This window comes from Sesamum indicum, linkage group LG6 (genome assembly GCF_026168435.1).
Source record: "Sesamum indicum cultivar Baizhima isolate 11 linkage group LG6, ASM2616843v1, whole genome shotgun sequence".
Lineage (NCBI taxonomy): Eukaryota > Viridiplantae > Streptophyta > Magnoliopsida > Lamiales > Pedaliaceae > Sesamum > Sesamum indicum.
Genome location: NC_142662.1, coordinates 23,377,816 through 23,399,580, shown reverse-complemented (window position 1 = coordinate 23,399,580; position 21,765 = coordinate 23,377,816). Strand labels below are relative to the sequence as shown.

At 36.6% G+C, this 21,765-nt stretch overlaps 3 protein-coding genes and 1 pseudogene across 6 annotated transcripts; 3 read left to right on the top strand and 1 right to left on the bottom strand.

The window, feature by feature from the left end:
• The first annotated feature begins 1,988 nt into the window (after positions 1–1,988).
• LOC105163709 (Aldolase superfamily protein) lies at positions 1,989–7,308 on the top strand. Of its 3 annotated transcripts, none has more exons than XM_011082152.3 (9): positions 1,989–2,400; positions 3,626–3,809; positions 4,411–4,600; positions 4,843–5,022; positions 5,154–5,234; positions 5,327–5,490; positions 5,634–5,770; positions 6,228–6,343; positions 6,839–7,308. In XM_011082152.3, the coding sequence occupies exons 2-9, from the start codon at positions 3,643–3,645 to the stop codon at positions 7,085–7,087; spliced, it is 1,284 nt and encodes a 427-aa protein (XP_011080454.1). In that variant the 5' UTR covers positions 1,989–2,400; positions 3,626–3,642; the 3' UTR covers positions 7,088–7,308. The 3 variants fall into 3 exon arrangements, with proteins under 3 accessions (XP_011080454.1, XP_011080451.1, XP_088737056.1); XM_011082149.3 differs by having other exon boundaries at positions 3,620–3,809; XM_088880930.1 differs by lacking the exon at positions 1,989–2,400 and adding an exon at positions 2,478–2,686 and having other exon boundaries at positions 3,620–3,809.
• Positions 7,309–8,127: 819 nt separating this feature from the next.
• On the top strand, positions 8,128–12,011 carry LOC110012161 (quillaic acid 3-O-glycosyltransferase CSL1-like; annotated as a pseudogene). The gene is made up of 8 exons (XR_016065868.1): positions 8,128–8,840; positions 8,944–9,033; positions 9,805–9,937; positions 10,178–10,368; positions 10,457–10,571; positions 10,647–10,810; positions 10,900–11,247; positions 11,471–12,011. The product of XR_016065868.1 is annotated as a quillaic acid 3-O-glycosyltransferase CSL1-like (transcript).
• A 965-nt stretch (positions 12,012–12,976) lies between these two features.
• Positions 12,977–16,319, top strand: LOC105163710 (octanoyltransferase). Its single transcript, XM_011082153.3, has 6 exons — positions 12,977–13,164; positions 14,035–14,085; positions 14,164–14,206; positions 14,780–14,820; positions 15,904–15,963; positions 16,067–16,319. The coding sequence occupies exons 1-6, from the start codon at positions 13,099–13,101 to the stop codon at positions 16,124–16,126; spliced, it is 321 nt and encodes a 106-aa protein (XP_011080455.1). The 5' UTR covers positions 12,977–13,098; the 3' UTR covers positions 16,127–16,319.
• A 688-nt stretch (positions 16,320–17,007) lies between these two features.
• Positions 17,008–21,193, bottom strand: LOC105163712 (tRNA synthetase class I (I, L, M and V) family protein). Its single transcript, XM_011082154.3, has 2 exons — positions 20,573–21,193; positions 17,008–20,248 (listed from the first exon to the last, which is right to left on the bottom strand). Exons 1-2 carry the CDS (start codon positions 21,104–21,106, stop codon positions 17,231–17,233), a joined length of 3,552 nt encoding a protein of 1,183 aa, XP_011080456.1. The 5' UTR covers positions 21,107–21,193; the 3' UTR covers positions 17,008–17,230.
• Positions 21,194–21,765: the final 572 nt, after the last annotated feature.

Sequence of the window (21,765 nt, the reverse complement as noted above, 5' to 3'; positions counted from 1 at the left end):
TGTTTGTGAATTTTTCTATTGAATTTTCAATTTTAATTTCAAACGGTGTTTCGATGAGTTTACACGTTCTTCAAAATGTTTTATAAAATGTCTAAAATTTTATAAGATATTACAAAATATTTGATAATTTATTTAGAAAAATAATTTATAAGATCTAAAATTTTAATAAGTCCCTTAAAATTACTTACAAAATTATTTCACAGCAAAAAATTGTTTTTTAAAAATAAAAATTGGGATCTCATAAATTTTAAACATTTTATAATATTTAGAAATTTATTTTTTTTAAAAAAAATTAAATTTAATATCTGTTTAATTTAATTAGTTTACTCAAGTGTGAACACTCCTATAGTTGTTGGCCTTAGAGCCACAATTTTAAATACAGAAGTGGGGTTCTCACCTAAATTTGTAGCCTTAATTTTCAAATTTGGACTTTTGTGAACAATTGATTCCTAGGAGCCTAAGGTCCACCACCTTAATGAGATTCTAGAAGCTCCACTCTAAGATATTTTTTATTTTTTATTTATTTTTTTTACAATTGCATCATGTTCTAGTACATTTCCTTTTTTTTTTTTTTTCTTTTTTGCTTTTTTTGGTGTTAATGAGCTTAAGGCATATAAAATTGCATCTCCACCCTAAAATTAAATTTAATTACACAAACATCTCATTTTTTTTTTAAAAAGTTTATTTTCTGAAGTTGTAATTGTAAAAATTTACACAAACACCTTTTGAAATAAATTATATTGGCACTCCCTCAAAGTACTTATAATTTAGTAAAGAGCATAAAATGTTTATATGATTCGATTTAATTTCAGGGGTGTCGATGTAATTTAACATAATCCTTAACATGAATGGCCTTTTATACCTTTTCTTTTTTATAATCTTGGGGGTAAGTTACATTAATAACCCCTATGGTTGGATTTAATTTCATAAAAATTCTGTATTCTTTGTAAAATTACAATACACCCTTTATTCAGTAATGAAAGTTTACACACAACACTCTACATTGCACTAACATTCCTTCAAGAATGTATCTGCAATTTTATAAAAAAAAATATAAAGTATTTGTGTAATTAAATTTAATCTCACGACAAATTTAATTAAAATAACTAATTTATTCCTTGTGAGGTATATATCCAACAACTTGGGCCATGAACATTTCAACAAGAATTAGACCACTCAACTGATCCACATATTGTAGAGCACAAATGTTGTCAAGTATTCTTAAAATCTACTCCATACTTGCTAATTATTTAATAATTGAAATTCAATTCAGAAAAATGAAATAATGTACTAGATGAAAGGCCCGCCATCACTTAAATTCAGAAGGATCTTACAAAGGTGATCTCGACCATCACTTAAAAAAGTTGATAGCTGCTTTTTTGCCATTTAACGCCCCTTTATGAACCTCCCCTTGTGGTTATCCTTCAAGGGGTTTTCAATGAGATCTCAGAGTGCGAAAATCATAGAAAGTAGTTGCTTAAAGATAATGCCCTTAGGTCTTTATTTTTAATCTAGCTTTATTCGATCCTGAGGAAATGAAGCTCTAAAAAAAGAGTTGACATTTATATAGTAAATAAAATATAAGAGGTACTAGGATTTGGAATAAGAATTTTGATTTAGGAAAAAATAGGTTTTATGCAATTTAGTTGTTTGATTAAAATATTATTTGAAATTTGAAGAAATTTACTACATCTAAAATTAGAGTGATGCCATGTTTGTAATTTGTAAGTACAAGCACCTTCTATTAAAAGATAAAGCTTACACAAACACTCTCTAAAAACAATACGCTGAGGAATTTAGCTGTAATTTTACGAAAAACAGAAAGTATTTGTATATTTGATTTAATTTTAAGAAGTTTCAATGTAATTTATTCAATTATTTATTGAAATAGTAAACATAAAATAAAAAAAATAGAAAATAACAATTATAAGACATGTAGTAATGAGGACAGGAAATTGACCAACTTCCAACTGAAAACTACCTACCACCCTTTCCCACCACCATTCCTCTCTCTCTCTCTCTCTCTCTCTCTCTTTCCTGATTCTTTGTTTTTGTGTTGGCGATTGCATTAATGTCCGCACCACACAAGAAAAATTACTGCGCAAAGACAAACTCCTAAGCTCAACTCCACAGCGTTAAAACCACACAACCAATTCCTACTTGCTCTACTTTTGTATAGTATAAGTATAGTGTACAGGATTCTCCGTCACGTTTCTGTTTTACTATTCTGTCCACATACTCAACCAACCACTACTACTCTTCTTTTCTTTGCGTGTTTTAGTTCAACACCTGAAGCTCCCAAACCCCCCCAGTAATTAGGAGGGGAAAAGGAATTTCAAGAATTTCTGTATTCTTTCTTTCCGATTTCAGAAACCCAGAATTTTCTTTTCTGGATTTTAGGTATGGGTTTCTTTTCTTGTTTCTTTTAGTTGAAATCTGCTCTTTCTTCTTCTTTTTTGTTTAATTTGTCCTTTTTTTTCTGGAGAAGAAGAAAGTTTTTGAGTGCAATGTTTTGATTAAGTGGCTGCTTGATTAGTGTTTTTCTTCCTATTCTCTTGGGGAAAAATAGAAGATTTACATGTTTGATTTGTCATAGGAAGGAAATTTAAGTTCATTTGGGAATTGGGATTTCTTGCGGGAGTTCTCTAGATTTCATGATGTTATTCATTGTTATGAGGCTCCTGAGGTGATTAGATGGATAATAGTTTCTACGTACCTATTTGGCGGTACACATTTTATGTAATGTTAGCTATTGTGCCTATTTATTGCTAGACGTCGCGCCTTGTAGCTGCCTGATATATGTTCAAGTGCCTCTACTTGGTTTATGTGGATTAAAGTGATGGAATTTTATGCCTGGAGTTAAAATAGAGTTTCTAGGTGCCTCACAACTCTGCATTAGGTTCGTTATTGCATTGTAGTATTGCCGCTTTGTTCATAGTGGAGATATGTGGGGTTGGCGGATACTTATGCCTTGGTTGTACGTGTCTATTGTTTTACTCTTTTATGAACTCCATGATATTTAGTCGCTCTATTAGGAGATGTAAAATGCTCGAATCTGTTGTTGCATAACTTGACGATTTCTGTGTTTATTGTGGTCGTCCCAGTGATTTGTTGGTTGACAGTTTTTGTTTTGTGTGCTTAATATGCATTGATTACTTTCAGAATGTAAACAAGGGACAGAACATCAATACATGATGGGAGCCTATAACTAGCTACATTTTGTATGTTCAATAGATGGAAAAATGGAGAATGTCGAATGTTGTACAGTTATTAGTCAAGATTCAGAATGCAGCTTTCGATCTTACTGCCAAAAAATTCGGTCTACGGATGAATGTAGAATGTTGCTACGGCTTATAAGTCTCTAGTCTCATATCCTATTTTACTTCCCTAGTTATTTATACAGTATGTTCATCATGAGAAAATCAATTGGATGATAGTTGAACTTAGAAATCTTGGGCCCAATTGGTCATTCATTTTCTACTGGAAGCTGGATATCTGATATAGGTTATTGTAGTCTGATTAATCTGATTCTTTTCATACTGCACCATGGAACTGTTGCCAGCAGAAAGGCTTTGGATGAGTGCTGATAGCAGACTACTTCTGTTGTTAATTTGTTCAGTTTCAGTTGCATTCACTTCCAGGATGTCGAGTTTGGAGGAGCCCCTTGGTCTCGACAAGTTGCCAAGCTTGAGCAATATTGATCGGCTTTATAGGTTCTCATCCAGTGCATGCAGGCCTATCAGAGAAGATATGGGAATGGGAAACTGCTGGATTGAAGGGAGAAGTTGCAGCTCATCTAATAGCTGCAAGTAAGTGTATTTTCTTCGTTTCTCCTTGAAATTTCAAGAAATGATTGCTATTTGGTTTCTATGTTTGTATTTGTTCAACATCAGTTCCCTTGTTTATGCATCTCTTTTTCCACACACGAGATCTCAAGCATGCCAAGCCTTCTGTGCATTGCAATCAGTTATCTAGTCTTTAGAATTGATGTACATGATTGAAATGCATTGTTGTTGCGTACCTTGCTTTTTGCATAGATCTCTTGATGTTGCCTAGATTTAGCAAAAGTAAAAGTATATCTGGAATTAATGGTTTAATATTTAGAAATTATACTTATTACGGTTTAAACATGGTTATTTACTTTTACCAAACTCAAAAAACTAACACCAACTGCATTTTTCTCATGATGAATATGAAAATTCCAAATCGAACCTATGATCTCCAAACTATCATAGTTGTGTGTAAAGCAGTTCCTAACCAATGATAATATCCTCTCTTCTGCGTTACTGCTTCCAATCAGAAAAACCAACAAAGTGGCTGAATTTTTACTATTCGTGCATCTAAAATTTCAGTGTTGTTGTCTTGTCACCTTTGTGAATGGTTTTTTCCTTTTATTTTTCTTTTCTCCAGTGAAGATTTTGAAGATAACACAGAAGAACCTGTTACGTGGAGAAGACAAAGGAGAAACTCATTGCAAAGAACTTCAAGCCTAGGTAGGAGTTGTGTGGCTTGTGGAACCATGAGGGATTTGCACTACTTGTCCAATTATCAGTGTCGATCCTACTGCAATGACAACTGCACAGGAGAATTGAAATATAAGGTAATCCATATAATCGAGTTAAAAGTTTTGCTAAGTCCTCAAAAGAACCGCTATTTAAGGTGCTGAATATTATAGCAATTAAAAACAGCTTCATTTCAGACAGGAATGCAAGTATATTTTGTTCCGTTATTGGACTTTTGTAAGTCCTTTGATTATATGTAAGCAATTGTCCTGCATGATCATCTTTGCCTTGGTTTAGCTAGCATGGCTTTGAGTGAAAAATCATCTTTTGCATTATGTAGCTTTTCAAAGACATACCAAGATATGTGAAGATAGTGGAAGTTGGCCCCAGGGATGGATTACAAAATGAGAAGACAATCGTCCCTACATCCGTCAAAGTCAAATTGATCCGCAAATTAGTTTCTTGTGGCTTGCCCGTTGTTGAAGCTACAAGTTTTGTTTCACCAAAGTGGGTGCCACAGGTGATCAATTTATTCAAAAATCTTTCTCATCCATTCGCTCTCATGATTTAAACTTATATTTGAAGGCTTTACTGGGTAGAATGCATGTTTTTATTTGTCTAATTTAATTTCTTCTATTTGATTGAAAATAGCTGGCAGATGCAAAGGATGTCATGGATGCAGTTAAGAATTTGGAAGGTGTTAGATTGCCTGTGCTGACACCCAATCTTAAGGTGGGTAACCTTTAGTTTTCCAGTTCGGTCCTGCAGTTTCCACACTTGTCAAAGGAGAAGAAATTCTGATATTTAATTCAAATAACTGATAGGGCTTCGAAGCAGCTGTTGCAGCTGGTGCAAAAGAAGTGGCTGTGTTTGCATCAGCTTCTGAGTCATTTTCGAAATCGAATATCAACTGCAGCATTGAAGAGAGCCTTGCTCGTTATCGTGCTGTAACTTCTGCTGCCAAAAAGCTTTCAATTCCTGTGCGCGGGTATGACTTGTTTTTCCCACCTTTATGGCCATCCCCTTCTTACCACAATTCTTGATGTAACTGTTACAGATAGTACACAGAGACTAAGAACAAAGTGCATTCTTCACCATTATAGATTGAGATATCTATTTGATTTTCGACAGGTATGTCTCGTGTGTTGTTGGCTGCCCAGTTGAAGGATTTATCTCTCCATCAAAAGTTGCATATGTAGCAAAGGAACTTCATAACATGGGTTGTTTTGAGATTTCACTTGGAGATACAATTGGAGTTGCTACACCTGGTAATTGTCTAGCGACTCCTTGTTATCTCACCTCAAGTCTTTCTTGCATTTACGTGTGATCTGTAAGGTTACAAGAGACCATTTCAAACACAGCTGCAAGAACAGCAATTTTGTTCATTAATCGTGGCAGTTCTCTCATGAAATTCATTTGATGTCATCCATGTTAAAACCGGTCTCTGTTTGCTCAATATATTCAAAAGCTGATCCCCATTTCTTTTCAAGATCTTCCCTTTTCTCTCATCAAGTTCTGTAACTGTATTATCACTTAATTCTGTGTTCTCCTTGTGGTTCCTGATATATGGTGTAGATGTTCATGAGATACTTATAGGAGAGATAATGGACGACTAAGAGTATAAGTACAAATGTACTTCATCACTTTCCAGCAATTTATGCTTTGAAATTCATTTTCCTGAGTTCCAAACTCACTTGAGGATGTCTGTATTATATTTTGGCACAGGTACTGTTCTCCCTATGCTTGAAGCTGTGATGGCTGTTGTCCCTGTCGAGAAACTAGCTGTTCATTTCCATGACACCTACGGCCAATCTCTTCCTAATATTCTGTTATCCCTCCAAGTAAGTAACTTCTCTCTAATGCTGCCATGAATATTGCAGTAAGGATCTGGTCATGACCGTCCATTATCATTTGCAATATCATAAAACGAAGGGAAAATTGCATGGAGACCTGCAGAGGTTGGATATACTGCGAATTGCCCCCTCAATTTTTTAAAATTACACTAGCGTCCATGTCGCTACATTCACATTACATATTTCCAGTGGCCATCAGGTCTTTCCAGAAAAATCTCTCATGCAAAAACATGACTGCAAGAAGTACAGTTTAAATTTTTAAAATCGAATGTCCGTTTTTTTTCCAGTATGCATAAGCCTTAGGAGCGGCATTGTACAGTAATTACAACCATTTTATGAGCTACCTAAGACTCAGAAGTATGTGAAGAAATTTAATTTGCACAGACTGAGGCATAAATCATGCTCCACACTTATTTTTCCTCTTGCTTACATGTCATGCATGAAGTGATTTTGCTCATTAGCCCTTGAATTCTTCATTCATAGATGGGAATCAGCACGGTGGATTCCTCAGTTTCGGGTCTAGGAGGGTGCCCATATGCCAGGGGAGCTTCTGGAAACGTTGCCACAGAGGATGTCGTCTACATGCTTAACGGTCTTGGTGTGAAAACCAATATTGACATGGACAAGCTCTTGTCAGCTGGAGAGTATATAAACCAGTATCTGGGCCGTCAATCAGGCTCCAAGACAGCCGTTGCACTGAGCCGTATCAATGCAGATGCCTCCAATATTTGAGACGTCTGATGTTGGGAGAGACGATCACCTCAACGCTTTCCATTGACCATAATGTCACGCTGAGGAACATAGCTATATTATCGTTTAAACGTTGATATGCTGCTCCAAGCAGCAGTCTGCTTACTGCAAAAGAAATGATACCTCTTGAAAATATGAAAATTCAAGAACCATTTTATTGTTGTACTGGCATATGATTATGCAGAAGTTAGTAACTTTTATCACTGTGTGGGAGCTAGTTCAATTACTTGCATTTCCCCTTTGGCCGTCGGGATTTTCTATCACATTTTGATATTACGCGATGTCGTACTAATGTACGGTCACCATTTGTCATTTTTAAAAATTAAATTCAACTGCAATTTATTTTTATTAACTTTGTGTTTGAATCAAATACCTTGTAGCATATTCTATAAGTGTGTAATTTTTTAAAATATTTAAAATACAATTTTATTAATTTTTAGCTAAAAATTTACTTAAAAGTATATATAAAATGACAATTCAATACAAATTACTGGATTTAGAAAAACTTATTGACACACAAAAAAAAGTAGATATATAATATTGGAGAGAGGAAAAATGCATGATTTTTTTTGTAAAAAAAGTAATATACCAAAAATAGTTATGCAATACCAAGTAACATGTCCCTAAATTTAAGTCTAATTAGTTACCTATGGTTAGGAGGAATAATATATAAAAAGAAATACTAATTTTTTTTAAAAAAATAATATTTTATTATAAATACATCATTAATTTTATATATATTACATTTATTCATTATAAGTATAAAATGATACCATCAGAATGTTGAATAGAGGATAAGAATAAATTTTTTATTGACACGAGCATTTTTATCCAAAACCTAAGGAAAAGACGATAGATGTAAACGGATACTTCTAAGAGGGGGTATAAATATAATTTTAGAATCTTTTGGGGCAAAAGATAATTTTATATTTTAGAAGGGCTGTAGTGTAATTAATTCTAAAACCAATTACAAAAGTTGGCGCGAAGAAGTAGGTAAATTGGATTACAGTTCCGAAAAAGAAGCAAACGCTCCTGCAACCCCAATTCTCTGTTTCCTCTGTGGTTTAGTTTTTGGCAGTCTCCTCAGTGTTTTTTCTCAAATTCTCCGCAAAAACTCATCATTCTCTGCAATTCTCAACGCAAACGAAGCAATGGACGGACGGCTTTCACTTCCGCTCTATGCTCGCCGGGTGTTGATGAAGGATCTGATCGTCAACAGGCTCTATATGTTCGTCAACAGGATTGCTGTACTGGTCTTGTTTTACTATAGAGCTACCAGTCTTGACCGTGTTATCAAAACCAGGGAGATTCCTCTTATTCCCTATCAAAACCAGTCTTATTCACGTTTCTCTGGATTCTTTACCAAGCTTACAGATGGAGACCCGCTAAACTTGCGGTGTACCCGGAAAGATTACCGGAAGTGAGAAGATGTGTTCATATGCACGCTGACCCGAGCAAAGAGCCCTCCCTGGGGGTGATGAACACCGTTATAGCGGCTATGGCGCTTGATTACCCTCCTGATAAGCTTGCTGTTTATCTACAGGATGATGGGGGTTCTTACGTTACTTTAAATGCCAGTCGTGAAGCCTGGAAATTTGCCAGATTCTGGGTTCCACTCCGGAGAAAGTATGAGTTGAAAATTGCTTGCCCAGCAGCTTATTTTTCGTCCAAGGAAAGTGCTCATGAGAAGTTCATTGGCAGCAGTGAGTTCGCAGCTGAGAAGAAGATAATCGAGGTTTGTATTAAAAATAGGATTAACCAAAATAGTGTTGACTGTAACAAGTTTGATTTGCTTTTCTTTTTCTTTTTTCCCCGAAATTTTCTGGTTTTGGGTGCAGAAAAGCTACACCGAATTCCAGGAAGCTCTGGAGAAGAATTCAGTAAATGCTAGCGCTTCCGTTAGCGGAGATCGTCCACCTTTAATCGAGGTATAAAGTTTTGTAATAGGGTTCACAATCATAATTTGGTGATTTAGAATTTTAAACACAAAGTTTCTTACATGAACATTTTATGCCCTTTAGTATTCTATCCAAGTTGAAGCTATCAAATGGAGTATATTCAGAGGGTGAACCCCATCGATGTCTCAAGAAACTTAATTAGGGCAGTACATGAATATATACAGACCTATAAGTTGTTGATTTCAAAGTTTTGAAATAAAAAGTGCCCCCCCAGATTGTAATTTACAATAATGAAGCTGAGCTTAAACAACTGTTGTTCTTATAGAACTAGGGTTAGATTTATCTGCACTTTTAGCCACTTTGATTTTGAAATAGATTTCTTGTGGGAGCATGAGGTTTTCTATACCCAACCTGTTGCTCACTTATAAAGAATTCGACCTTATGCTTCATTGATGGATAGAATTGAGAGCTGGACTACTCGAATTTGGAACCAAGGGTATGCTGCTAAATGTACCAGCAGATATTTTGATGCTTTCTGATGGTTATTCTCAATTTGGTCTCTCATTTTCTTATTCACAAGCAAGAAAAGATCACTGACTGGACCATATGTGTTTTCCCTGTCTGCCACAGTGAATGTGTCTCTGTACTTTGTAAAATCAAACTTCCACCAATAAAGTTCTAGGAATAGACCAAAAAAGAAAAATTAGAGAAAGTAAGACTGGGAGCACCATAATATACCCACACAACTAGATTCAACAAGGTAAAATGTACTAACTTCTTGTTGTAACCTTTTATTGACAGGTGATGACAGATGAAAACGGGGATTCCAACCTAAAAGAGATGCCTCTTCTTGTTTATGTTTTTTGGGGAAAAAGGCCTTGTCATCCACACCATTTCAAAGGAGGAGCAATCAATGTTCTAGTAAACTCTCTTTGTCCCTCTGCCTTTTTTGTTCTATGAAGGAATTTTCTCCATTTCCGAAGCAGCAACAAGATTGTAGAATATATGTGAACTAAGTGTCCGTACCAACGTTACAAATGTGCAGTAAAAAGTACTCTACCGAGTAGAATGGAGAGTTCATATTTGCTGACATCTCTTTTCTTCTTTATCCTTTTCCTTTTACACATACATTATGCTTATATCTAAAATCATTTGCATCTCTGAGTATGTGCAGTAATCAGCAATGCTCCCTACTTTCTGGTGCTAGACTGTGACATTTACTGCTACAGTCCATCATCGGCTCGCAAAGCTATGTGCTTCTATCTTGACCTGAAAATTGCTCCACAAATAGCTTGGGTGCAGTTCCCTCAAAAATTTCATAAGAGTGAGCATGATATCTATGGTGGTTCATTGAATGCCATTTCCGTATGTGATCTCAGACATTTTGGTGTTGTACTTGGTCAGATAATAACCACAAATTATTTACTTTTATCAATATAATTTATTTCTACAGAAATGTAATATAGGCTATGATGGGCTTAGAGGACCTAACATATATGGCTGCAACTTTGTCATGACAAGGGAAGCGGTCTACGGAACTGGGAAGATTGATAAGGGTACTTTTAGTTATCAGAACTGCAAAATGATAACCTAAGTTGGTGTTTCGTAAACCATACTTCACTTTTCATTTTATTTCCAGAAACCAATGAAGAAGTCATTTGGTTCAAGTAATGAGTTCATTAGATCACTCTACAAAAGTTACAAGCCACAGTTGGTGGAGGACAGAAAGCCCTCTGGTGAATTGCAGAAAGAGCTCCAACTGCTAGCCTCTTGTACTTATGACAATGGAACCTAATGGGGAGTAGAGGCAAATACATACTGTTAGATTCTGAAAGTGAACCCTTTAAAGAATCATGTACAAAGGGAATCATAATTTACTACTTGTTTCACTTGCAGGTTGGTTACAGATACTTCACTGCAGTGGAGGATGCTCTTACAAGTATTAGTTTGCACTGTAAAGGCTGGATTTCTGTGTATATTGACCCTGCCAGTCCATGTTTCTTGGGTGCATCCACTACAAACCTGAATGATATGTTGGTGCAATAGACACGATGGGCTTTTGGCTCAATGCAAATTGGTCTGTCAAGGTTTTCCCCTCTTATATATGGCCCTTTGAGAATGGCAATTCTTCAAAGCATGTGTTATACTTACAATACTATGGAAGCTCTCTAAATTCTGCCCGTTTATGGTTTGGCCATCATTCCTCCCATCTGTCTACTTTAAGGCATTCCACTGTATCCGAAGGTGAGTATAAATAGAATAAGGGGCAAAAGCGTGTTTCTTCTTTCATATACGGAAAGTGTACCATTATATTGACCATGCTTACACCTCCCGATGGGTTCTTAATTTGAAGACTTAATATCTGTTTAACCACAATTCGCCGTAACTGGATCAGTGCAGTGGTGCTCATTCACTCATTTTCCTTTGATGCCTTTCTGACTCTTAATTTCTTAAGCTTGTTTCATAGGTTTCAGATCCATATTTTATTGTGTTTGCATTCATCTTTCTCTCATCCCAACTCAAGCATGTACAAGAGACCATTTTCTTTGGGAATCCACTGAGGACCACGGTGTATGAACTGAGGGTTTTGGATGATGAAGTCGGGAGCATGTAACTTATATTGCATTTCTGAATATGATTTTGGACAAAATTGGTTTGTATGAAGCAAATTTTTCTTTAACAAGCAAGGTGGTTGACAATGGACAAGCCAAGTGTTTCGAGCAGGGTATATATGATTTCCAAGCATCACCTTTGCTGCTCATCCCATTTTGCACCTTGTAATTCTTAACTTGTCTGTCTTTATTTTTGGAATCCCAAGGCTCTTTTAGAAGTGCAATGAGTTGTTCGCACAAGCTGTTCTCTCCTTGTTTGCAATAATTGTGAATCACCATTTGTTGGAAGGCATGTTCTTGAGGAAGGACAATGGCCGAATTGCACTGTCTGTTACTCTGCTCTCTGTAGCAATATCTGCAATCATCTTGTGCTGCCTATCTCTCCTCATTTACTAATTGAAATGATGCAGGCCTCCTTCATTTTCAGTTTTGAGTTACTTCATCAAGTCTTGATGCTCCTTTCATATGGTGTATACATATACTAGCAAGCCAGCATTTCTTAAAATTTTAACATTCTTAAATTCGTACTTACGGAATGCTTGTGTACTGTGCTTTTAATACTAACGTCTATATGTATGTAGATATGTTTAAAACATATCATTTTGAAAGTTGTTTATATATGTACATTCTCTCTTGATTTTTTCTAGAGAAATGAAAATAGATTTTAAATGTTCAATCATTTAAAAAAAGTTTAAATCACAAAAGCAAAGAGCAATATACATAATGTGAGAGGTGGAGATGGCACTCATTTTTAATTTATTCGAATGTAAAATTAATTATTTATGATACTAAGATTATAAATTGCGATTCTTATCAAAATTTGTGTGTATTTTTTATCATTTATGAAACCCACTTTGCATTAGAAAAACTACATTGATACTTACAAGAATTCTCAACAAAAATATATTATATTATTAAGGATTATAACACATAAAAAAGTTTTTGTGTACCCCAAATCAACATATTAATAATAATGATGCAATAAATAGTAATGAGGTTTTTAGTTTAACTTTAAGTTATTTTAAAGTTAAATTATAAAATTCATGAGTATTTTATTCTTCTCGATCTCATTTTTATTTTCAATGTCATAAATAAATTTGTAAATAATCCTTTTAAGAAAAAAAATATTGAAATAGTAAAAGATAGTGAGAGTTATGAATAATTTATAAGATAATTGAAATAAGATTAAGCAGACACCGTCTTAGTCTTAACCCCAAAAATAAAAGACAAGGGCGTCAAAAGTAAAAAGCCAAAACTTTGGGGAGCTGAGTCTAATATTCTTATAAATTCCAACAATTAGTAAGTTTTGCGACTCTTTCCCACATAAGAAAGCGACTTTAGTGTTGAAACTGCACCACAGCACACAGTGGGAAACCAGCCCAAAGGACCCCGCACGCTTTTCTCTCTCCATATTCCAAATTTCCCAATTGTCAGATTTCACTATTCGCGTTAAGCGGCGAGGCGAGAAAGTAAAGCCCCATCCATGGATGAGAGTGAATTCCGGCAGCTCCTGGACCTCTTCCCCGTCGTCCGATCCCGTGATTATCACGTAAGCCTCCGAAACCCTCCCGTTTATGTAAACCGGAGTTAATTGCATGTCATTGTACCTGTGTGCTTGTTGTCATTGAATTTGTTGATTGTCGGCCGTTTCATAAAGGGATGTGATTGTTTTTTCTTGAGTTGTTTTACACTTATTTATTTTTTTTATTGTTTGATTTAATGATTGAATTTTGTCAGTGTGGTAACCTTGTTTTATTCTGCTTTTATATTTTATGTATTGACAGGTATGAAACTACATTGCCTAAAGATGATGCTTACTTTCGTTATTAATTTTGTTCTGTAATTTATGTAAATCGTAATTTTATTACTAGTGTTTCTACTATTAGTTTGTTGTGGTATTTTGACTGGTTTTGTTGTTTGTGCACTGTATTGTTATTGATGAAAGTGTGGCTAATGTCAAAGAGGAAATGAGTTTTTGCTGGTTAATTTATTGACAAAGACACTGAATTTCAATTGTTAATGGTGCTATTCCTTTTTGACATACGTTGGTTGTGACATTTTGCTAGTATTTTCCTCTTTTTGGTGTAAATTGTGATATTCATTTTCTAGCAGCTGAAATGACTCTATTGTTTCTGATTTCAAGGCCTCTGTCATCGCATGTAACATAAAATTGTTTCTGTTCTTAGTATGTGAGTTTGAAGAAAATTGATTAGAAAACAATTTCACTAGATAAAATTAAAAGATTGGCGAGCACTTAATAGCGTGTAATGTTTATATTTTCTTGGTGTCCTCATCCATATATTTTGTGGCTGATTTTAAGGGCTTTGTACATGGTTTCTAAGGCCGATATGCACCTTTTATTTGGGTGTCTTTTCAATCTCGGGACTTGTATATGTTTATCTGTCAAACCTATTTTCAGGCAGACTTCTATTCTTCAAGACAATCAACTCGGTCTGGAACAAGTGAGGAGGTACGACATAATTTTTCTGTACAATGCTTTCAGATTTGTAGCTATTTGCAGGTGTCTGACATTAGGATATGCTCACAGGTAAATGAATGGCATGATGCATGGAATACTGAGGATAACAGAGGTATAAAGAATGATCATGTCTGTTTTCTGGTGATGAGATATGAATTTTTACTTTACCATCTGAACATGTTCGGTTGTTTTAGTGGGATGAGTCAAACCACATGCATTAGAGCAAATTCAATCTTTCACTTTAATTTTTATCTTTTTCACATGAATAATCTGCAGCAGAATGCTAAAAGATGTTCTGCTTCTGCAGAACAAAATATCTTCTGAAAATTTATTTTAACTCTTCTGAAAATTTATTTTAACTCCACAAGGTAGCATAAGGCTAAGCTATAGTCGTTATTCACTTTCCTAGTCTACAAGATAAGGAGAGTAGTTCTCAACCTGCTCTAATAATCAACGATTCTCTATCTATTGCTTTCCTTTCTTCCATGAATTTCACTATATATCTGTTCACAAAATTCCTTTTTTCCATTTATCTTCATGATGTTACTCCAGAATGGGTAGAGTTGATTCACTGCCTTGCTTTCCCTATTTAAGATCATTTTGTAACGATGAGTAACCTGTACAAGAAATAAGGAAGTGACACTGTAATCACTGAATCCTGGTTTATGTTGATTCACCATGACAGAAGCATTTTGGGGAAAACTAAAATCAGTTGCTGAGCAGAAGGTATGCCTTGTATCTGGCAAAGTTGTTCGTAATTTGTAAATAACATCAAATTAATATTGAGTTGTTTCTACTTGTATGTTTATGAATCTTCAAATTGCTGAGTTTATCTGAAGAACTAATTAATGGTTATAATGTGTAACATTGATATTGTGCAGTAAAATTATTTAAGGCCACAACTGAGCCGGAGTTCTCCAAAAATTTTGCAGGCTTGAGCCTGATGAACTTCTTTCTGTTGTATTTTGTTCAACAGACGTGTTACATATATCTTATAAATGATGGGAAAAGTTAAAAGTGTCTGTTCTGCCAATCGGGACGAAAACCGAAATAAGATGTGCCTGCAAATAGTCTAAAAGCTAGGTCAAAAATAGCTAAGCGGAGTGCCTGCCTTAAGCCTCTCTAAAGTAATTAAAGCTTTGCACTTGAAAATTTTTTATCAAGACTTCAGTAACTTACAGATTTAAAGGTATAACTGGTGTTGATAATGGTGGAAATCGGAGGGGACAATGGGCTGCGTGATGGAGATATTGGGTGGTTGTTGGTTTGCTCAGTAGAATGGTTGGCAGTGGCAATAGATGGAATGGTGGGGAGAGACAGAGAGGAGGATGGTGGTGCTAATGGGATGAGCTGCAAAGAACTGAAAACCCCAGAAGGAATGTGGGAAAGAAGAAAAAACAGAAAAAAGCCATTAGAAATAGGTGAGGGATAAAAAGAGAGTGGTGTCGGCTGTGGGAGAATAAAAGGAGATTTTTCTTTCTCTTCCTAAAGTAGGATAAAGGCAAACAAAAAGTGGGGATTGGGGTTTAACCCACGCAAACCATGTTTCTGTTACTGTATTTATCCTTTTCATTTTAGTTTGGATAGGAAGGTTTGCGCCAAGGTATTACCCTTGGCTGCCAAATTGGAAAAAATGCCAGGGTACCAACTGGCCACCAAATGATTTGTAGTATAGCAAAATAATCCAATATGATATTGTATAACAATGCTCTAAGATGCTTTTGATATCATCGCATTTCAAATTTGGTGGTCTTCCCACGCCCTGTCGAGCATGGATATTAATTATTTTGGATGTTCGCTGTTTCTCAGATGGGCGAGGCTGATGCAGAAAGATTTTGCAAGGCATTTCAACAAGTTTATAAGAAACTTGTAAGTATATTAAATTGATTGCTTCCTAGATATGGCCCAAACAATCCCATTTCTGTTTATTTTGTCACAACTCACCTGAAGTCCTTATGTTAAAATTCTTCAGGTGTATGAGGAGTTGTCATTGGATGCTGCTAGGAGTTTTATAAACTCGAGGACTTCCTGAAGACAATTGTTGCTTTCACGCTGTCCTAGTTCGTGCAACACCAAATTAGAACCATGCCACTGTGATACACTTATTTTGTTGTCAGAAGGTTTTAATTTCTGATGGTGGTTTGCTCCATTTTTTCATGAAAATGTGTTTTATGATGGCATCACCCAACTATATTTTCATTGCATATGATTTTTGTAATGCTGCATCTCGCCCTATTTGTCTGTGCTTTTTGATCAAGCTTTTGACCTTTGACTATTATGCCTTGCTCCAGCTTGTTTGGGTAGTTCAATCAGTAAATTAGAATCTATATGTAGTGTTTATACTACACATATCAGCAGGAATTTCAACCAGATCAGTTTATTTATGAATGTTGTTGTGGTTCCCAAGACTAAATAGCAAGCAGGAAGATTCTTTTTGGTAGTAATCTTGCATTATTGAGGAGACGGGCAATTGACACTGGTTTAATCCCAGTGCTTCAACATGAATGTGATGCAAAAGACTATTGTGCAGAGGAAAGAAATCCCACGAGGCTGTGTGAAGATGATATGAAAACCACCTGTTGCTCGGAATTTTGAAACAATACACGCTGAATAGGAGAACTAATGAAGTTCTAGAATGATAATTGGATTCCATTTTTATCGACTTTGAACAGCTATCCTCTTAACAAAACTGGCTGCCTGACGATTAGTCCATTTGTTATCATGCATACAGGAGAAATACCATCGCTAATGTAATTAAAGTTAATACTGAATCTACCTTTCTTCATTGCCACTAGGATAAAAGAGTATTGCTCGAACAGTTGCAGCATCCAACCCCAGGGCAGATGAGTTTGTGGGATTGGTCAGGTTGAATCAAGATTCAGCAAAACTATGCAAGTGTTCGCACGCAAAGTCTTAGAAAGAAAAAGACTAGACAGTTTTTGCTTCTCTTACCTTTTGGATGAACAAAATTTGGAAATACAGGGTGGTAAAATCCAGATACAGAATACTATCGCTGTATGGTTGTAACATCACAAATTCCCGGCAAAAAAACATTCCCCACAAAATGCTCATCTTTCTAGATGAGCATTCAAAACAATAACAATTCAGTTCGAACTGAAATAAGGATAACAAAAATTCAGAGAGACCCCTTACTGCTTGAGAAGTAATCACCAACGGTCAAGAATACATGTTCACCCAATGCCACATCCACTGGAGGTAGATCTTCAATGCAATTGATCTTGAGCTTACCCTTACCAAGTTGAAACTCTGCCTTCAAATTATGGTGATCTCTCATTAACAAATAGGTTTGTAATCCATGTGCAGACTTGGTGTTGCCAGCATACAATGTAACAATGGCATCTGAGTTGAATACCAGAGCTGGTCTAGTCAAGGTGATAGCAAAAGAGAGATTGGAAATCCCATGGAAACTCTCTTCAGCCAGAACCACAGCATGAGGCGGAAGCAAAGCAGAGGGAAGCAACAAAGACCCAAGTGCGTCTCTGATGTATAGTTCCTGTGATTCAAGAATTTCTTGGAGATTCGTTTTATCTTCATCCAATGATTTAATGAAGACCTCCACCAAGTCGGTGGGTTCAAGTGCAGCTTTCTTCCGTAACTTCTGAATTCGGTTCACAATCTCACGAGCAACTCCGGCCTCGTACAAAGACTCATCCCGACGCAAGTCCAATACAACCAAGACATCACCATCTCCTTTCGCGTCCATATCTTCAGCCTTCACATTACTAGGAGGCTTGAACTCCCGAGTTATCTTGATATCACTAAGCTTCAAAACATGTGATGCAATAGTAATCTCTCCTGCTTTCTCAAAAGCCAAGATATCTTCTGTTGACATTGCCTTAACTGCCTTTGCAACAACACCCATCGATTTACCAAGCCTTTTCCCTAGAACACTGAAATCAGGCTCTGCACGCAGGGTAGCATACTTCAAAGTGTCGTTGCACGGGACCAAAGACTTCACATTAAGTTCCTCGAGCACGTATTCCCTCAGCTTACCAGCAATGTCATCCAAGAAGTCTGCATCAGGATGTACAATTACCATCTCCTTAAGTGGTGCTTTAAGAGGTTTGTTGTGGCGCTCACGAATGTTGCGTGCAAGATCTATAATTGTCATCATCCGGTTCACACTTTCTTCAATACGTTCCCCTCTTTTTCCTTCTACTGCAGGGAAACTGCAGTAGTGAATGCTTTCTTCTGATCCATTGCTAACTTTCCTCAAATTATGATAAAGAACTTCGGTGAAGAACGGCGTGAATGGAGCCATAGATTTACATGCTGTTAGAAGCACATAATAAAGAGTCGAAAGAGCAGTTCTGCAATCTTCTTCTCCAGTTCGACCTTTCAGTCTCTTTCGATTGAATCTAACATATATATTTGTCAAGTTGTCCAAAAACTTTAGGAGATAAGGAACCACCGTGTACAGTCTATAAGCATCCATTTCTTGCCGCACAAAATGGACTAGACTCTGAGTTGCTGAGTTAATCCATTGGTCAAGGACATTTGAGGACTTCTGAAGAATGTGTTGATCAATTGGTTTAAATGGTGCAAGTCCCTCAACTTCAAGTCTTTTAGCATTTTGCACAAGGAACCTATAAGCATTATACCATGGCAAGAAAACATCTTTCACCACACCATACACACCATCCTTTTTAAATCGTAATGGTTCAGCACGAACGACTGGAGAGTTTATAATGTACAATCGTAGTGCATCAGCTCCATAATCATTTATAACTTCAGCAGGTGGAGGATAATTCTTCAATCTCTTACTCATCTTCTTTCCATCCTCGGCCAATACAAGCCCATTACAAATGAGATTTCTGAAAGCTGGTTTTCCAAAAAGTGCAGTTGACAGAACCATGAGAGTATAGAACCATCCACGAGTTTGATCAAGCCCCTCAGCCACAAAATGCCCAGGGAAATTGTTCTCAAATAGTTCAACATTTTCAAATGGATAATGGATATATGCATAAGGCATAGAACCACTCTCAAACCAGCAATCAAACACGTCCTCCACTCGTCGGAGAACACCATATTCAGGGCCACGACTTGACGGGATTGTTATATGATCGATTTTATGACGATGCAAGTCAGTCACCTTGGCACCAGAAAGTTTTTCCAGTTTTGCAATGGAATCCATGACCACAATCTCCTCGCCATCCTCACTGATCCATAATGGAAGTGGAGTACCCCAAAACCTACTTCGACTGACGGCCCAGTCTCTCGCATTCTCAAGCCAATTGTGAAAACGCTTTTCCTTCACAAAGTCCGGTACCCAGTATGTCTGTTTATTGTTCTCAAGCAATTGATCTTTTATCTTTTCCACGGCTACGAACCAGCTGGGTACGGCTCTGTAGATGAGGGGAGTGTCAGATCTCCAACAAAAGGGATAGTTATGGGTAAAGCTTCCAGATTTCACGAGCCTGCCTTTCTCTTTCACTGCTTGGATAATATCTTTATCTGCATCCTTGACATAACGCCCGCTAAATTCGACAATTCTCTCAGTAAAACAACCATCATCATCCACAGCTACAACCAAGTTTTCCCCCTTGCTAATTATGCCATGCTCCATACAAACCCGGTAATCATCTTCACCAAATGCAGGAGCACAGTGAACAACTCCAGTACCACTATCATCAGTTACATAGTCATCTGCAACAACTCGAAATGCCACATCAGCGTAATCCTTGAAGTAATCAAACAAAGGGACATATTTCTTTCCCACAAGAGATGCGCCAGTGTACTTATCCAAAATTTCATACGTTTCAACATTCTTAGCTTTACCACCAGAAGCCTTGGGTTTTGAATTTGAATTTTCAGAACCACCAATAGCTCCATCAGGTAACGCTTTCTTTGCCTTTTCAACAGGAAGCTCCCCTAGACGTGATTCAGCAACCACATAAACTTTCCCATTGAACTTGTTGCGGACCTTCACATACACAAAATTAGCATTGACACAAAGTGCAAGATTACTAGGCAGCGTCCAAGGTGTTGTGGTCCATGCAACAAAACATGCACCATCTGGATCATCGATTACTGGAAAAGCTACCATTATCTCAGGATCAGGAACCTCCTTATAGTTGGAATTGGCTTCAAAATTCGACAATGGAGTTTTACAACCTGTACTGTATGGCATAACCTGCAGAAGCAATATACAAAGCCATTAAGACCAGTAGTTAAATATGACAAAAATATCTTTGCATATACTGTAACATGACAATATCGCTCTCCTTAAACCCCCTCACTTGTCTGAGTAACAAATTTCAGGAGTATGATCATCAAATGTCATCAAAATGCCCCTATTCTGAAATTCACTCTATCAACTATCCAGTAAGTAACATATTTCCTACAAGACATTACAACTATTCCAGAAAGCAACAATCGACAAATAGAAATGAAGAGCACCAAACAATATGAACTTAAGTTACTCGACAACAATAGAAAAAGTAAGAATACTTCAAACCTTGAAACCTCTATAGACGAGACCCTTCTGGAATAACTGAGCAAACACCCACCACACAGACTCCATGAAATTCAAATCCATCGTCTTATAATCGTTCCGAAAATCGATCCACCTTCCCATTCTAACCACAGTTTTCTCCCACTCACTCACATACCTCTGCACAATCCCTCTGCACTCTTCATTATAATTTCCGATCCCCATCTTAATCACATCCTCTCTGCTCTTAATTCCCAACTTCTGATCAATTTCATGCTCCACGGGCAACCCGTGGCAATCCCATCCAAATCTCCGGGTCACATGATGACCCGTCATCGACTGATACCGTGTCACGATGTCTTTGATTGTGCCAGCCAGAATGTGGCCATAGTGAGGGAGGCCGGTGGCGAACGGCGGGCCGTCGTAGAAGATGTACTCGGGGAAATGTTTGGTGCGTTCCAGTTGGGTTTTGAAGGCATCGATTTCGTCCCACCATGAGAGGATCTTTTCTTCTTGAGCTGGGAAGGAGAAGTCTTTGCCTTCGCAAACGTCGTCCATTGAAGAATTATCGCCGCCGCAATGCCGCCGGAGAGTAGTGGCTAGGGTTTTGGAGTATTCTTTGCGTGAAAATGGTGCTACTAGATTTTGATTTTCCCTTACTAACTTCTCGCTACTGAACTTAATGGGCTTCAGCCCAATTAACTAAAATGGCTTGCACTAAATGATGACAAATGGGCCCAGTCCAGGCCCAATGGATTGGCCCACTTCAAGATCTGCAATGTGGATATCCATTAACTTTTTTTGCACTAGCCGCTTGGCACGCCATCTATGTATATATATAATCTTTCACACATTATAAGTATGAATAAAATATATAAACTAATAAATCACATGCAAAAATAAATAAATAAAAATCAACTTAAAGTACTATTAAAACAACAAAAGAATTTGTGTAGTAGTGTTTAAATCAGGTGGAATCACTTTTATAAAAAGGACAAAAGAGTAATTATAATAAATCTTTAAAATTATCTAACTAGGAGTACAGTTTAGTTAAAAATAGTACAATGGTGTCACTAACCGTTATTTGTGAATGTAGACACCATTATCTTTTATATTGATATAAATGTACACATTAGATACGTATGTATAATAGTAGTACTATAGAGTACATACCCAGTATGGGTAGTAAATAAAAATGCTTTTCTGAATATCTTGAG

Coding starts and splice junctions, on each gene's coding strand:
- LOC105163709 (XM_011082152.3), top strand. CDS start 3,643: ATGTCGAGTTTGGAGGAGCCCCTTGGTCTCGACAAGTTGCCAAGCTTG. Junction 5,491..5,633: donor CTTTCAATTCCTGTGCGCGG/GTATGACTTGTT, acceptor GATTTTCGACAG/GTATGTCTCGTGTGTTGTTG. Junction 5,771..6,227: donor AATTGGAGTTGCTACACCTG/GTAATTGTCTAG, acceptor ATTTTGGCACAG/GTACTGTTCTCCCTATGCTT.
- LOC105163710 (XM_011082153.3), top strand. CDS start 13,099: ATGGATGAGAGTGAATTCCGGCAGCTCCTGGACCTCTTCCCCGTCGTC. Junction 13,165..14,034: donor TCCGATCCCGTGATTATCAC/GTAAGCCTCCGA, acceptor ACCTATTTTCAG/GCAGACTTCTATTCTTCAAG. Junction 14,086..14,163: donor GGTCTGGAACAAGTGAGGAG/GTACGACATAAT, acceptor ATATGCTCACAG/GTAAATGAATGGCATGATGC.
- LOC105163712 (XM_011082154.3), bottom strand. CDS start 21,106: ATGGACGACGTTTGCGAAGGCAAAGACTTCTCCTTCCCAGCTCAAGAA. Junction 20,249..20,572: donor TCGTCTATAGAGGTTTCAAG/GTTTGAAGTATT, acceptor TTGCTTCTGCAG/GTTATGCCATACAGTACAGG.